This window comes from Talpa occidentalis, unplaced genomic scaffold (genome assembly GCF_014898055.3).
Source record: "Talpa occidentalis isolate TD23 unplaced genomic scaffold, MPIMG_talOcc4v2.1 talOcc4.5, whole genome shotgun sequence".
Classification (NCBI taxonomy): domain Eukaryota; kingdom Metazoa; phylum Chordata; class Mammalia; order Eulipotyphla; family Talpidae; genus Talpa; species Talpa occidentalis.
The window spans coordinates 125,729,066-125,744,319 of NW_023604861.1; the positions used below are offsets into that span (position 1 = coordinate 125,729,066).

At 54.9% G+C, this 15,254-nt stretch overlaps 1 protein-coding gene across 1 annotated transcript in view; it reads left to right on the forward strand.

The window, feature by feature from the left end:
• The first annotated feature begins 393 nt into the window (after nt 1–393).
• The window catches only part of CIB4 (calcium and integrin binding family member 4), a 37,929-nt gene continuing 23,068 nt past the window's right edge, over nt 394–15,254 (forward strand). Inside the window, exons 1-3 of the mRNA XM_037528384.2 lie at nt 394–524; nt 1,137–1,171; nt 5,199–5,295. Coding sequence (XP_037384281.1) covers nt 471–524; nt 1,137–1,171; nt 5,199–5,295 — 186 coding nt within the window. The 5' untranslated portion in view covers nt 394–470. The remainder of the gene's footprint in view (nt 525–1,136; nt 1,172–5,198; nt 5,296–15,254) is intronic.

Consider the following 15,254-nt stretch of genomic DNA (forward strand, 5'->3'; position numbering starts at 1 on the left):
GCACAGCGCTTGGAATGTGGTGCTACCAGCCAACACTGACTGAGCATTTGATGTACCAAGCATTGCGCCCGTGTTGACTCAAATCACCCTCAAAATTTCACAATCATCATTTCCATTTTACAGTTGAGGAAACTAAGATGCAGAGGTTCAGTGACTCGCCCATAGTCACGCATCTGGTCAGCATCTGGTAGATGGGGTGGGAACGCAGCATGACTCCTAAGCCAAGAGTCTGCTCTCAACCCCCTGCTGGGCTGCCTTTCTGCTGGTTGTTTGGGGGATGAGGGGTGATGTCTTCTGTGTTGGGAACCAAAAGGCCCTGTTTCTTTGCCTACTCTGGAGCTCAGGTAGAATGTGCAGAAGGTGGAATGTAGGTCACCATGGCAACCAGATCACCTGGTCGCACATACCAGGCACCAGTTGGTGAGCCCTTGGGCTGAGATTCTGCTGCTGGCAAGAGGAGTGGGGTCGGCATGGGGCAGTGTCTACGGCACCAGATGCACTGGGAGGACCTGGAGGAATACCAGGTGGGCAGGCCAGGGGGTGGCTCTGGGCAGAGATGGGAGTTTCCTGAGGTGGCGGGATTGTTATAGGGCAGGGAGAGGGGCAGCCCAAACCCCGCAAACCTGCCTATTCTAAATGGGTTCTGCCATCCGCCGCATCACCATGCGCCTCCTCCAGGTCTCTTGGCTCCATCCTGCTTCCTTCCTTCCTCAGTCTCTTCTGCAGCTTCTCTCTCCCTGCTCAGCTCCACCCTCCCTTGGGTGGGGCAGGGAACCTCCCCCTTTCCTGGGGACCACCCTGTTACAGGATGAGTGGAACAACTCTTGCTTGAAGGTAGTGTAGGCCCCTGTCTCTGCTAAACCTGCAGCCCTGGGGAGCAGGCCAGTTCTGAGACTCCCTTCCCTCTGCCTCCTTCTCCTGAGTCCAGGATTTTGGTCTCGTCTTTGATCCCCTCTCCAGGTCTGTGCCAACATGTTCCTTCCCCAGGCCATCAGGCACCAAATAGGTGCCTCCATTTCCCTGGCTGTGGGATGACAACATGGGCTTTTCCTGCCCAGTCCCCAAGCTCTCCACTCTCCGGGGGTCGGGAGAGGGCTGCATGGAGTGGGCAGGTCACTCTGTGTGGTTTCTTGTAGGCTCTGACCTTCTTGACCAGAAACGAGATCCTGTGGTGAGTAGAGGGGCCCTTCCCCTTCCCCTGAGCTGGGGTCCTGCCCTGGTGCAGTCCCTGCTCAGAGTCACCGAGCCCTGGGCATGAGCTGGCATAGGTCAGGAAGAGATGGACCCAGCCCCAGGGTTCAAGGTCATGATTCCCAGCCTGACTGGAGTTGGGTGAAACCTCAGGCTTTGGGCTGCTGTGGGATCCAAGTCAGGGCCTCCTTGTAGAACAACAGGGGTGAACAGGGCCTCGCTGGGATGAGAGCAAGATCAGGAGTGAACTTGAAAACAGGTCTGAAGCCCATCCTGGCTGTTTCGTGGCTGACTCAGCACCTCCCCTCCTCAAACCTCTCTTTGGGGCCTGGCATATGGCAGACACTGTGAAGCCGCCGGGAGGACCACAGTAGACAGGGCACAGGCCCTGTCCTCAAGAGGGCTCTGTCCAGTGGGGAAGCTCCAGACCCAAGTACTGTCCCAGCAACCCCTCCCAAGGGCGGAGAAAGTGAATGGTGTGAGGTGTGTGAGGGCCCAGCCTGGCCCAAGAATTTGGCACGAATCTAGGAGCTCACCAGGACATGTTGGGTGGGGGTGGGGTGAGAACATTCTAGACCCTCAGGCCTGGGACCGCTCCCCTCATCATCTCTGCTGGGGCTCACCCTCCCTAGCCTGGAAGTCCCACTTTCCACCCTATTCTTGGGCAGGGTAATGCCTTTGCTGCAAGCTCCACCTGCCGAGGGATGGCGGGGGCCCAGGGGGCTCTGGTGACCAGAGCCACATTGTTTTAAAAATACTATTCACTCATTTTTTTTTAAATATAGAAAATGATGACAACACTCAAAATGACTCATATCCTAATATCCATATAACCCTCATTGATATTTTCTAAAAAGTAGCACTTGAATAAAGATGAAAATTTGAAAGTAATAGGTAAGATGGCTAGAACATAGTCTAGAATGTCCCCCTGGAGCACTGGAAGATCAACCGGGGAGAGGTTATAGTTTGGCTTCCTGGAAGTCAAAGGTCTGTGTTCGAGGCCCAGGTTTGCCACCTATTAGCTCCGTGACCAGTTCTGTACCCCCATGAGTCCCCATGTCCACACCTATGAAACAGTGTGATGTGAGGGTGATGGCTCTCACCCCCCCGAGTTGTTCTGAGATCAGATGATCACATGCATGGCGGGAGCACGTGGGTCATTTTCATGCTATTATTTCCTTCTTGCCAATGAGACCAGCTCAGAGAAGTGATGTGGTTCGCCCAAGGTCACACAGCTTGGAAATAACAGATCATGGGACTGAAAGCCACATTTTCAGACTAAAGATAGAGCCATTCATAAAACACCTGCAGGTTATGCTACCCGGCAAAAGACTCTAGACCCCAGGAGTGGGGGTGAAGCAAGGTCCCCGCGCCCTGGCTGCGATGAGAGGCGTGGAACTCCAGGCTTGCACGGGAGCTGTGTTCTCAATCCTGCCCGCTTCATACAAACCCGGACTTACAGAGCCGATGGTGGCCTGGACCCCACCCAGCCCAGAATCTGCAGGGTGGGGGTGGCATAGATCCTTTTCAACACGCCCCCCCCCACCACCCCCCACCCCGCGATTCTCAGATGGGACCCAGGAGACAGTCATTGAATTAGGGAAGAAAAAGGCCCAGGAGGGGCTTGGCAGGTCCAAGGTCCCCCAGGGTTTGAGCCTCAGACCTGGTCTCCTCCCTGCCCCAGGGCCTGCAAGGCCTCAGGCAGCCCCACCCCTCAGCTGGGCTAGGTGTGGAAGGCAGCCGCAGCTCGCACTGCTGGATTTCTGGCAGGCAGAATGTGTGAGTTTTTCAAATGGCTTTGACTTTTGAGTCCATTAGTGATTAATTCAGAGTTCCATTTAGAGCCGGCTGATCCATATTTAGAGGAGAACATTTCGTGGCAGCCGGAGATGCAGCCACGATTCATCTGTGTGCAGCCCACCCACTCGGCAGCCTGGAAGGCCTGCAGCCTGGGCAGCCCCCTCCCTGCAGCCCCCCTCCCCGAGGGCCCTCTGGCGTGGGGCCAAGACTCTCATCCGGGTGGTGGTCCTTGGGATCACCGCATACCAGCAATTGACAGTATTCCCCAGATCCCTCCCCTGAAGGCTGCTGGACAGCCCCTATGATAACATGATGGCTCCGGGCCTCCCTGCTGTCCTTCAGTGTCAATTCCCCCGCGCCCCAGCCAATACTCTTGTGGAGAATGTTACTCCTGTTCTACACCCCACTCTTCAACTCCTTCCCAAGCTTGTCACAGTAGCTCTGGTCGGGACCCCTCAAACTTCCGCCACTACAGGTCCCATTTGTCAGGCCCTTCTCACAAGGCAGCGTGGCGCCCCGGATGGGGGTTACTTCCCTTGGACCAAGTCAGATCTTAAACCCAGATCTGTCTACTTAGAGCAGCCAGACAACTCGCCTTGGGTCTCACAGCCAGCAGGACAGGGGTCTGGCCCACTGATGTGGCAGCGTCCAGGCAGGAAGTAGGCAGCATTCAGCAGAGGCTAGGCAAGGTCCAGGCACTAGCCAGTACCATCTCTAAGATCCGAGGCACGCTGTGGAGAAAGAGGTGGTGCTGTGGAAGACGGCCACGCTGTCTGCAACAGGAGGGATACAATGGGACGGACACCCCAGCACCTGCTGAGATGGGGAGGGGGAGGGAAGAGGGGGAACCCTGATCTCTCTCACCGCCTGCAGCCTCCGCTGTGCCTCACTTGGGCCAGAGTCATCTGGAAGCCAGAGGCAGCGGGCGCCGGGATGCGGCCAGGAGACATGAGTGGAGAGGCTCAGCGCGGGGGTCTGGGAGCTGGGGAGTTAGTCTGGTGAGCACACATGCTGACTTCCTGTCCATTCTCCCAGGGTTGGGCCCTGAGGGACATCTTTCCATTCAGCCATGAAAAGATGAGTGGCCAGATGGGGAGCAGGTGGGGGCTCTGGGTTCTCCTGGAGCTGGGTCCTGGAAGGGTCCCCTCCTCACCTCCACATCTCTACTTGTAAAATCACCCTCCAAATTCTGTACTTAGTCTCATGTCCCTGAACCCCACCAGAGATTCATCTGAGGCAACAAACCTGGCAGCGACAACGAGGGGCCTTTGGTCTCTCCCTCCTGAGTCTCGTTTGATCCGACAACTTGTCTGGTTGGACGGAGGAAGGGGAGAGGGGACAGAGTAAAGGAGAGAGAGCTCGTTGCGGGGCATAAGGGCCATCGGGGAGAGACGAGCAGGCCCAGGCCAGGTGGGACAGCTCCCACCATCATGGTTCAGGTGTGGACAGAGGACGCAGACACCTGGCGCGGGACAGGAACCCAGGCAGGGGGCAGACAGGCTCGCCTGAGGGCCTGTGAGCTACAAGCACTCATGTGCCAGGCAGGTGCTGGCGTTTGGTTCCCCTCCTCTTATTTATGCCTCATATCTTGTGTGTGTGTGGGGGGGGTTATTAGTCCCCTTGTAGGGAAGAGGAGACTGAGGCTCGGGGGGAGTCAGACCTGCACAGGGTGTCAGCTCTACCAAGGGGCAGGGTTGGGCTTTGAACTTTGGCTCTAGATGCCGTTTTTACCTCTCTCCTCCCACCACACACGCACGCGCATCCTCAAGTCTTGTTCCCATTGAGCTCCCGCCACAACCCAGCTCCACGGGAGCTATCGCTGGTGCCCGTTTCCGAGATGGTGAAACGGAGGCTCAGGAGTGAAGTGAGGTCACCCAGCCCTGCAGGATCTGGAGTCCTGGCCTCCCGGGTCTCACGTCACCACGTCTCCTCTCCGGCTGTCACTGGTCCCTCAGACCCCAGAGGCTGGGAGTGAATCGGGAGCTGGGTCCAGGGTGGGGCCGGAGGGACAGAGGTGAGGGCTCGTGCGCGCTGATCCGAGGCAGGCTGGAGACGGCCCTTTCCCTCTCAGCGGTCACACGGCCTTCCTGCTCTCCGCCTGTCATGCAGACAAAATGCCCCAGACCGTGTGAGACTGAGACCCCTTCCTCCGCAGAGGGCCGGCGGGAGAGGGCTTCCTGCCCACTCCGCCTCACCTCTCTCCTCAGCATCCACGACACCTTCCTGAAGCTCTGTCCCCCTGGGAAATACTACAAGGAGGCCACACTGACCATGGACCAGGTCAGCTCCCTGCCGGCCCTGAGGGTGAGTCCCAGACGCCGTGTGTGTGTGTGTGTGTGTGTGTGTGTGTGTGTGTGTGTGGAGGGGGTTGGGGGGGAGGTGCCCAGTCGCTGGAGTCTGCTGAGCTGCTGAAGATGGGGAGGGGCGCCTGGTGCTGACCAAGGGGCTCCTAAGCCTCCAGGTGCAAGGGCGCTGGCTTCCAGACACTCCTCACATGCCAGAGGCAGGACAGGTGTGATAGTGTCACCACTTTTCAGGTGAGATGCTGAGCTGCACAGAGGTGATGGGACTTGCTCAGTTCTTGCAGTTGAAGGTAGTGGCCTCAGCTGGAGCTTCTCACCAGCTCTGCCTTCATCCCCATTTGCCTGCAACCCCCTTTGAGCTCAGCACGCAGCGCCCGCCCCCCAAGTCTCCTTGCTACCCATTTAATAGATCCATCTCCCAGCAACCCTACATGGGCCAGCTCCCTTTGCTGTCTTTTGCACCCCAAACTAGGCTAGTAGGAAGGTAGGGGCTCCCTACAAACCATTCAGGCCTTGGGGAAGCCTAGCTGCCAGGCCAGGCCATCTGCCTGGCCCCTCCTCAGTCTTTTCTTCTGCTCAGGGTATCTCTGCGGGATAGGGCTTTTCTAGAGGGGTGGAGAATTTTCTCAGGTTCTGCCCTGAGAAACCGGGAGTAAGACTTGGAGCGTGGGGACAGTCCTGCTAACCTGTCGCCACATGTGAGGACAAGAAAGGACACCCAGAAGAGGAAGCTCTTTTCTCTCCCCCTTCAATCCTCCCTGACTTAGCCTGTTAGATAAGAGGACTGAGTTGAATGCTCATATCCCCCTTCTGAATTTCCCCACGTGTTTGCTGAATCCTATAACCACATACCCAGGACACACACGCCCTGCCCTTGCTGTGAGGCTACCCTTGTGCAAATCACCCTGGGCCTCCATTTCCTGACCTGTGCAATGAGCGAGGTTGTGGGGATGACAAGGTTGTGGGGATGACAAGGAGTTTGCACTCGCTCCTGAGGCCTTCTTGCACCCTAAGGGGGCTGTGCTTGGGGGAACACCTGCACCCCATGCTTTCGGGACATTCTCTGAGCTTGTGTCCTTATTGTCAATAGGCCTTGCCCTTCCCCCAACAAGCTTGGAAGTGCCCAGAGGCGCACAATAAAAGAGCTCCCAAATCACTCCTGAGGTTTTTAATTAAAATGTGGGCTGCGCATAGAAAGGCGATGTCAGGTAGCAAATCACAGCCGTGTCAGGCTTCCTGGTTTATCAGGATCTCAGTGAAATAATGGTTTGAATTTGTCGTTGTGCAGTGAAAGCTATCCTCACCCCTGTCTGGAACAAGATGGGCTCAGAGAACTGTGGGCACCTCTTGGAGGGGGGCCAGGACCAGGGTGGGGTGTCCTGCGGGAGGTGGGAAGGTGCAGGGGTCTAAGATAGAGGCAGGGCAGAGATAACAGAGGGCTGAGAAGGGGTGTGGAGGGAGGAGGGGCAGTGGGATGGGAAGGAGTAAATTCCTCAGAAAGGTGAAATAACTGGAGAATGTGCCCAAGTATAATGTGGGGCGTGGATCTCTGCTACCTGCCCGCCCAGCACACACACATGCCCCCACCTCATGCACACGTGCATACATACATGTGCTGAAGCATGCCTCCGCCAGTGGGGGGACTTCTCTCCAGGCCAGCCTATGGCCTCAGAGACCCTGGGCTGGAGGCAGCCCAGAGGGGACACGGTGTGTCAGGTGTGGAGGCCCACACCGAATGGGGGTCTGTGCCACTGGTCAGACTTAGAATATCTGCATGTCCAGCCTGGGAGGAGACTCAGGGCATGCAGTCTAGTCACTGCAAATGCTCCTCGCTGGAGTTTTACCCACCAAAGACTGAGGCCCTGGAAGGGATCAACTTCATCTCCCCGGGGTCCAGGTGGTGGCAGGAGGACCCTGACCCCCCAGGTCCTGCCTTCCACTTCTCATGGGCTTCTCTGGGCTTGGCTGGATGCTGCTGCCTGGAACTTCAGGGTCCCTGAGGCCACCAAGAGAGGGCACTACCCTGGAGCGTGGCAGGTGGCCCCAGCACTTGGCATGCCCTACCTGGGAGGGTGTGAGGGTGGGTGGGCTGGCACTGGACTAGGATCAGGAGAACCGGGTCTGGGCCCAGCTCCCTCACACTCCATGATGACACATCGCCCCTCTCAGCGTCGTTTCCTCTCTGTGAAACAGTCTGTACCGCTGTGCTGTGCAACAGACGGCGCAGGGGTGAGGCATCGTCCTCCTGACCGCCCACTCCTCTCTTCATCTGGGGGAGGGAGTCGTGTGGGGTGGGGGCTGGGGGCAGACCTACCGGAGAGGCCTGGGGTCTGCAGCGGGCGATCAGCAGGGGGTCAGGCTGCTCTAGAGAGAGGGTGAAGAACCATTCTGGGGGCTAGAGCAGGCCATGACCACAGGGCGGGGCTGGGATCTGGGGGGCTGGAGCCCCAGACCCACAAATGCTTGTTCTCTGAGGTGAGGCTGGAAATTGAAAAGGGGTCTGGGGCGAGATTAACTGTCTTGTCTTACTGCATCTCTGATGGTCACGGTTTTCACCTAGCAAGCCAGCAGCTGCCGTTGTAGAAAAACTGGAAAACACAGAAAAGCAGCAATACAATAAAGATGATAAAAATCCTCCGGTGGTCAGGACCATTCTGCCTTATTTCTTTCTAGATCCTTTTTTTCCTATGCAGAAACATGTTTGCTGGGATCACATTGACTTTTTGTTTGTGGCTCTCTTTAAAAAATGTGGTTTCTTTTTACCTTTCTAACTGGTTCTGAGCAGCAGGACCCCGCTCATGAAATTGAGGGTGTGAAGGTTGCCCACTAGGGAACACAGCAGGACAGCGTCTCTGGGGTGGCGCTGACTTGCTGAGAAGAGATCCCAGGTGGGTCACTTCACAGAGAAGTGATTGGGGTGGAGAGAGGGAAGGGGAGGCAGCAACTAAATCCAGCCAAAGAAATTGGGGGGAGAGGTTGGGGGTGGAGCCTGTTTTTCTGTGCAGAGAAGAACAGAGCTACCTTCAGGTGCTCCAGGCAGACGCCCTGTCCCTGTCCTGGAACGCAGCTTTCTTGAGCTTCCGGTCATTGAAAGGCATCGAGGGAGGGGAGTAGACGTCTGGCCCCGCGTGCAGCACACGCTCACACCTCAGGGGACGACTTGCTGCGCTTCTGGGCCCAGACTTGATCTTGTTCTGTGTCAACTTATATCCCAGACTTTGGACTTTCCAGAGCCCAATAAAATTGCCCCCACCCCCACCCCAGCCACCACCACCCAATTTCTTTTGGAGGAAGGACTAGAGATGCCAACTTTCCAATTTTGCCAATTAAGGGCACTTAAAAAAAAAAATGTCATCCACAATCACCATCATTTTACTTTTTTCCAAAGGTTCATTTTAGAACAAAAACGTAAGGCAGCTCCACTCCCAGAAGGAAGAGAGTTCTTTCCACACATGTCCCTTTTTGTCGCTATTTTTCTCCCCTTGTTCCTGGTTATCAGGAACTTTGTCACTGGTGGTCCCTGATCCTCAGACTGGCTCTTGGGAATTTAGAAGCAGCTCTGACGCTCCTTCTGGTGTGTTTCTAGGCCTGCGCGAAGCACAGAGCTTGCGTCCCAAGAAGAGCACGGACAGGCTGGGAGGCGGGAGCCCGAATGTCCCTGTGTCCTCTGCAGCTCCGCGCCTGTCGCTGCATGAGTCACACTGCCCAGAACACATCTCTGGAAAAGACTTTGCGAACTGGGCCCCAGGGAGCAGTGGGTGCTGCTGTAACTTGGCTCAGGGGCTTGAGTGGTCTGGGAAGAAAGTTCTGTTTTCTTTACTTGGGTTCACTCATGTGAAAAGTGGGTTGGTTGATGTTGGGAAGGGTCTGCCTATCGGGGGCGGGGGGCTGACCCCCAGAGCGTTCCAGGGAAAGTCTGATGACAAGAATGCCTTGCTGGGCCTGTCTATGGTCCCCTTTTCTGATCAGAAATTTGTTTTCTTTTTACTGCTCTATTCGGTGTTTTTAAAAGTGAACTAGCTTAGTGTTTCTGTTCTTGTAAATAACGATCTTGCTTTCTGTAAACATGGTTGAGTAGTGGCGAGTGTGATCTGTTTCTAGTTTCCGGTCCAGGATGGTGGACGGCAGGACCTGAGGGAAGGCCTCAGGGGCTCAGGACCAGCCTGGTGGAGGCTTACATAGTGGGCCTTTCCCAGACCCTCTCGCCCCCTTTGGGTCTCCCGCAGACAGACGGTCAGTGCGCATGGTCAGTGTGAGGTCCACCCTCTACCACGTTTACCTGAGCATCAATGCTGTAGATGTCCTGAGAAGTTTGGAAGCCTGAGCTCCCAAGTTCATCCTGCTTGCTGTCTATCCCCAGTTTTTCTGAGCTTTTCTGAGGCCTACTTATTGGCTGGGTCCCTCTGCTTAGAATAGCTTACAAAGGACTCACTCCCAAAGCTTTCACAACAAAAAGTCCTGACAGTTATTCAGCCTCTTGGGAAATCACCAGGGTGGAACAGAGTAGAAGGGGTAAGGGTAGAAGTGTACTTTTAAAAAAATTTTAATTTGGGGGGTAGTTTTTAGATCAAAATGGTTCATACATGCCAAGAATCAGGTTATCCTAGCAGGGCTCCTCCTACCCCTGCGCCCCCTTTCTGGGGGCAGCCACTTCAGCTCTTACCTGAGGCTTGGTATTTGCCTCCATACATCTGAAGAGCTCACTCGGATCCCCCTTCTGGATGTCTCAGCTTTTTTGATTCAGCTCTTTCCCCTTCCCCACGTCCATCACCCCCATCCCCTCGCCATCCTCCTGTCCTCTGAAGCTCGTTGTATAACCACCTCGGATAGATCACTCTTTGGTGCTTACATCCTGATGACTGCAGATGCTTGCAGCACTGAACCATGAAATAAACTGTGGTTACTTTTCTCTTTCAGTACATTTTGGGGGTGGTGTTTTCTTTCCTGGATGTAATCATTGTTTTTGCTTAGTGTTCTATGAGCTTATCACTAAGTCAACACCAAACCTCTGCCAATCATCTAAGTCTTCTCTAGCGCACTCGGTAGTGAGGTGGTTTGTACACACGACATTTTCTTGGCAGGATTTTTCTTGGAGCCTTCTAGCAGCTGGGCTGCCTCTGGGCCTGGCCCTGGCACACATTGTCACCCTGAAACCTTCCACTGCCATCCAGACTCTCTGTCCTTGGATCTTCCATTTCCTGTGTTCTTTTCTTTTTTTTTTGTGGAACCCTCGCCGGAGGCCGGGGAACGAACTGGCGCTGCAGAGACTGCAGGTAGCCTCGCAGCCCAGCACTCAAGTGCTGTGCCACCAGGGGAGACCCTCCTGTGTTTTTTTCTTTTTGTTTACACCCTTGTTTTGATGGAGCAGATCCTCTAGTAGCTTCCTGATAAAGGATGTATGTTTTGATATCTTAGATATCTGAAAGTGTCTTTAAGATTCTCTGCTCACACTTACGCGTTTACATGGAGTTCAGTGATAGGTTGGATATCATTTTTCTTCTGAATTTGGAAAGCACTAGTATTGTATGTTAGCTTTCACCGTGGGAATGGAGAAGTCCAAAGCTACTCTATTCCCTGGGTTTTTGCTTGTGTGTGTGTGTTTTATTTTTCTTTTTCCTTTCTTTCTGGAAATTTGCAGACTCTTCTCTCTGATTCCAGCATTCTGAAATTTCCATCGATGTGAGTTGATGCGGGTCCTTTTCCTTGTATGCCAGGCACACAGAGGACCCCTTTGGTAGAGAAATTGGGGAATATATCAAACTATTTTCTTGGATAATCTCCCTTCTGTTTTCTTTGTTCTCTTTCTGGAATCTAGGATGCTGATGTTGCACATCTTGGTTGCTTCACTTTTCTAGTTTGGGCTTCACTTTTTGCTCTTCTCTGAGTTTTCTTCAACTTCATTTTCAACTCTAATTCAGTTTTTCACTACCGCCGTCATAATGTTTAACTTCAAAGAGTTCATTTTTGTTTACTCTTTATTCCCTTTTTAAAAACAGCATCCTCTCCTTCTTCTTGGACACAGTGTGTTCCCTGATCTCCTCTCCAACATCCTTTTTTTCAAACTTGCTTGTTTGGGTCTCTGTCGTGTGGTGCATTCCCTGGATGGTTCGTAACCACCTGCTCATAGTCAATAGGCAGGGCTGGTTGCTAAAAACCCTCTGTTTTAGCTGGAGTCTCTGGGTGGGGTTTATTGACTGGGAGCTTCCCTGGAGAGTGAGCCAAGGAGCCAATTCTTGGAGGAATCCCTAGAGAAGCAGGGAGCAAGCTCTGGCTGCCAGTGCCCTAGAGCTAGGCAGGAATGAGGGCAGGAGGGGCTCTCAGGGTTCAGGCACATGTATTGATTGACTCTACTTCTCCGTGTGACTGACAGGCCCAGCGCAAAAAGCCTGTCTCCTCAGACAACAACCCTCCAACCTTCTGCAGGAGCTGGGGAGAGGCTGGGGCTCAATGAGATATTTCTTAAAACTACAACTGCTTTTCTACACGTTGAATCAAGCCTTTTTCAGTTGACCTGCATTTCTAGTGGGACCAGGTATCTCCAGTTTAGAATCGTCTGGAGGACTCTGGGCTGTAGAACAGTTGCCACCACAGTTCCTCGGCTTCCCCTGTGTGTGTCAGGGCTGCTGGCTTTGTCGTTCATGCTTCCAAAATCCCTCTAACTTTAGGGTCAGTGTCAGAGGAAGCGAAAAAGATGCAATGTTCAACCTGTGCCCTGACCCAGGAGAACTTAGCCGATGTCAGCGGGACATTTCAAAAACACCCTGTCCGCCAGGGCTGTCTCACAACCTCCACCAGACAGCAGCTGCCCCACACCACCTCCCTCCCAAGGACTGCTGGGACCTGGCTCTCCTTGTCCCATTGATTTCACTGTCTGAGAAAAAGTTCCAGAGATAAGAGACGGGCAAGCTGACCCCAGATCTGAGGCACACAGCAGGGGAGGGGGCGGGAAAGGGGCAGAACAGAAGGAAGGAGCACCAGGGACTGTGGTGATGGACCACGGGTGTGTGGTGGTGGGACAACCACAGGGACTACACCTGAGGGAGAAACCCAATACTGTCCCCGGATGACCAGTGATGTAAGGAAATAAACAATTTTTTTTCTAAAAGGGGATATTTGTGGAAGCAACCTGGTAAATAGGGTTCTTGTCCACTCCCCCTCTACGTGGCCCTTTACTGTGCTTTGTGCATGAAGTCAGGTCTTGGGAGCCTTTACTCAGAAGACTCTGGGCAAAGGACAAACAGGAGAATCACAAATGCCAGGCCTTTGCAAAGCTCAGGGGTTTGTTTTGGATTTTGCTCTCCTTACATTTATTTTTATTGAGGTAGCAGCTCTGCACATGTTCTAGGAGTGCAGGGCCACGCCTCCTCAGATGGAGGTCGCCACACCACACCCGCACCAATACCAGCCCCCTCCACCACAGCCCACCAGGCCGCTCCTCTGCTCCCCCTACCCCTTCCTGTGGCCTCAGTTCTGCAGCCAGATTCCAACGGCTTGTTTTGGTTTGGCTTTCTCTGTTCCCACGCCTCACTTTTGTATTCCACATATGAGTGAAAGCTCATATTCTTGACCCCAGCGCCAAACACCCAGGCTACCCGGCGAACCCCATCCTTGTAGAGAGACCCAGCCCGAGACACCGTGGCCATGCCCATCAGCATCTGCTCCCCGCTTCTTAGGACACAGAGTGGCAAGTCTGGGGTAGCATATATCCCTGAGGCCCCAGAAGGAAACCCCAGTATTGTCTGTGGCTGGGCCGGGGCTGGGCAGGCCACAGCACACCTGCTCCCAGCCCTCCACGGCCTCAGCCGGCTGAGTTACCCGCACCTCCAGCTGGGGAAGCAGAGGGTGAGGGGGGTTAAGCGCTTCACCCAGAGGAAACTCTGCTGTTCTGAATGACCATCCTGCTGCTTGCAGAGGCCGGGCTGGAAGGGGCCCAGGAGCTTTTGGGTTTCTGAGCCCCTTTGGCATGGAGATGGCACCGCTGGGGAGACAGTGCTGGGAGGGGAGGCAGTACCTGGCTCTAGGGGTCTTCTTGGGGCATTTTTGGATCAACTCTGTCCGAGCCTTTTCATGGCCACCACTTCACTGCACCTCACAAAGGTTGGGAGGCATTTACAGACGAGAGGCCTGCAGACAGGCAGGAACCACTAGGTCTCAGAAACTTCAGAGGCTGAGCCGAGGCTTCTTCCATGCACCATGTTCTGGGCTCCACCATGTTCTGAGGGTGCTTTGAGGCAAGGCTCTGGCTGCCTGCTGCTAAATCTGCCTCCTGGCTCCTAGCCTCTGAGCCACTTTCCGCCAGAGGGCAGAGCGGATCACCAGGGCAGGGCAGCAGCCCAGGAAATTTGGGAGGGTGGGGAGGTCCTTTAATCACCGCAGCGCAGGCCCTGACAGCTGGACCTGGGATAATCCTCATTGTATTTAGGCCACTGCCTCACACTCAGATATTCTCCTGGGCTTGCTGGAAAAAGTAGCAGACTGGATGGTCAGAACGATTCTCCAAACTTGTGAGATGACCTCAAGGTCACCCAGCAGGCAACATGTGCATACACGTACGTATATGTGTCTGCATGTATACGCACACGTGTGGCAGGGGAGGCAGGAGGGGAGCAGGAGAGGTGGCCTGCACGGCTGGTGACCAAGGGGGACTGGCTCTCCTAGCTCTGGCTGGGACGCCCGGCAGAGCCTGTGCTTGAGCAGCAGATTGCACACGTAGGTCTGTATACTGGGGCATGGGGAGCTGTACCTCACTCCATTTCACTTGGCAGAGACGCCCCATCTCCCCGCAAGCCTAGCCTCTCAGGCTCCTGTGGCAGGCCTGGGAATCGTCTGATTCCCAAGTCCCCAAACCCGGCCCCAACCTTAGTGCCCAGACTCCCGAGTGAACAAACATTCTACTGAGAGAGGAGAGGAGAGAGGACGGGCCTGCCAGCCTCCCAGGCTCCCACCTCGAGGGCCTTCCTCCCAGGGCGGGGGTGACCCCAGCCTTTCATCCCCTGGACAGATGCACACTGGCGCTCCCAGCACCCCTCTCCCAGGAGAGATACTGGGGCGAATCAGACACCCAGCGCCTCCCTGAGTGGACATGGTGAGCTCAGCTCCCGCTCACACAGGGCTGTGGGCGGGGCCACTGCAGTCCAGCCGGACACCTCGTCCATCCCACCCTCCCAGGCTGCCCTGAGATCTGCTCTGTGCCGGCCACTGCGCTCACTTAACCCTCCAAGTGACCATGGGAGGAGAGGGCTACGAGCCTCATTTGCAGCTGGGAAGCAGAGGATCAAAGGGGTTAAGTAACTCTCCACTGTCACACGGTTGATGAAAGGCAAGAGTCTCAACTTCAGCACCTCCCAACCCCCTGGGGGGGGGTCCGGTTCCCTGATGCAGAGTCAGAGCTGGGAGGGCAATCTGGCAGCTGGCTCACTCCCTGCATTTTCAAGCATCATTAGATCTTTTTCTGACAACTTCATCAGTTAGCAGGGCTCGGAATTGGCAAAAATCCTTATTTAGACATTCAGCCAAAGAATTAAGAAGTGGTTAGTTTCAGAAAAAGCTCGGTGATGTAGGACGCAGTCGCTGCTCTGGGCTAAGCAGTCAGCAGCAGAGACAGGCCCTGGCCTCCCACAGCAGACACGGCACAGACACTGGAAGCCGGGCCCGGCCCTGCTCTTGTCAGGCCTCAGTTTCCTCATTTTCCAAGTGATGCCTCCCAAGCGGGTAGCTAGGAAAGCCTGGCCAGCCAAGAAGAGCTCCAGGTCCTTGCTTAAGTGTTTCTTCTGCCTTGGCTAATTCCTTCCTTCTCGTTGGCCTCAGTGTCCTATCTGGACCCTGGGGCAAGGCACAGAAGACCTGTGGCCCTAAACTGGGGTTGATGAGGGTCCGAGGGCCTGCAGGGATGGTCAAGGGCAGCTGTCTCCCCGAGCATCCTGGAAGGAGAGTTCTGTACCTGCTGCCACCTAGGGGTCG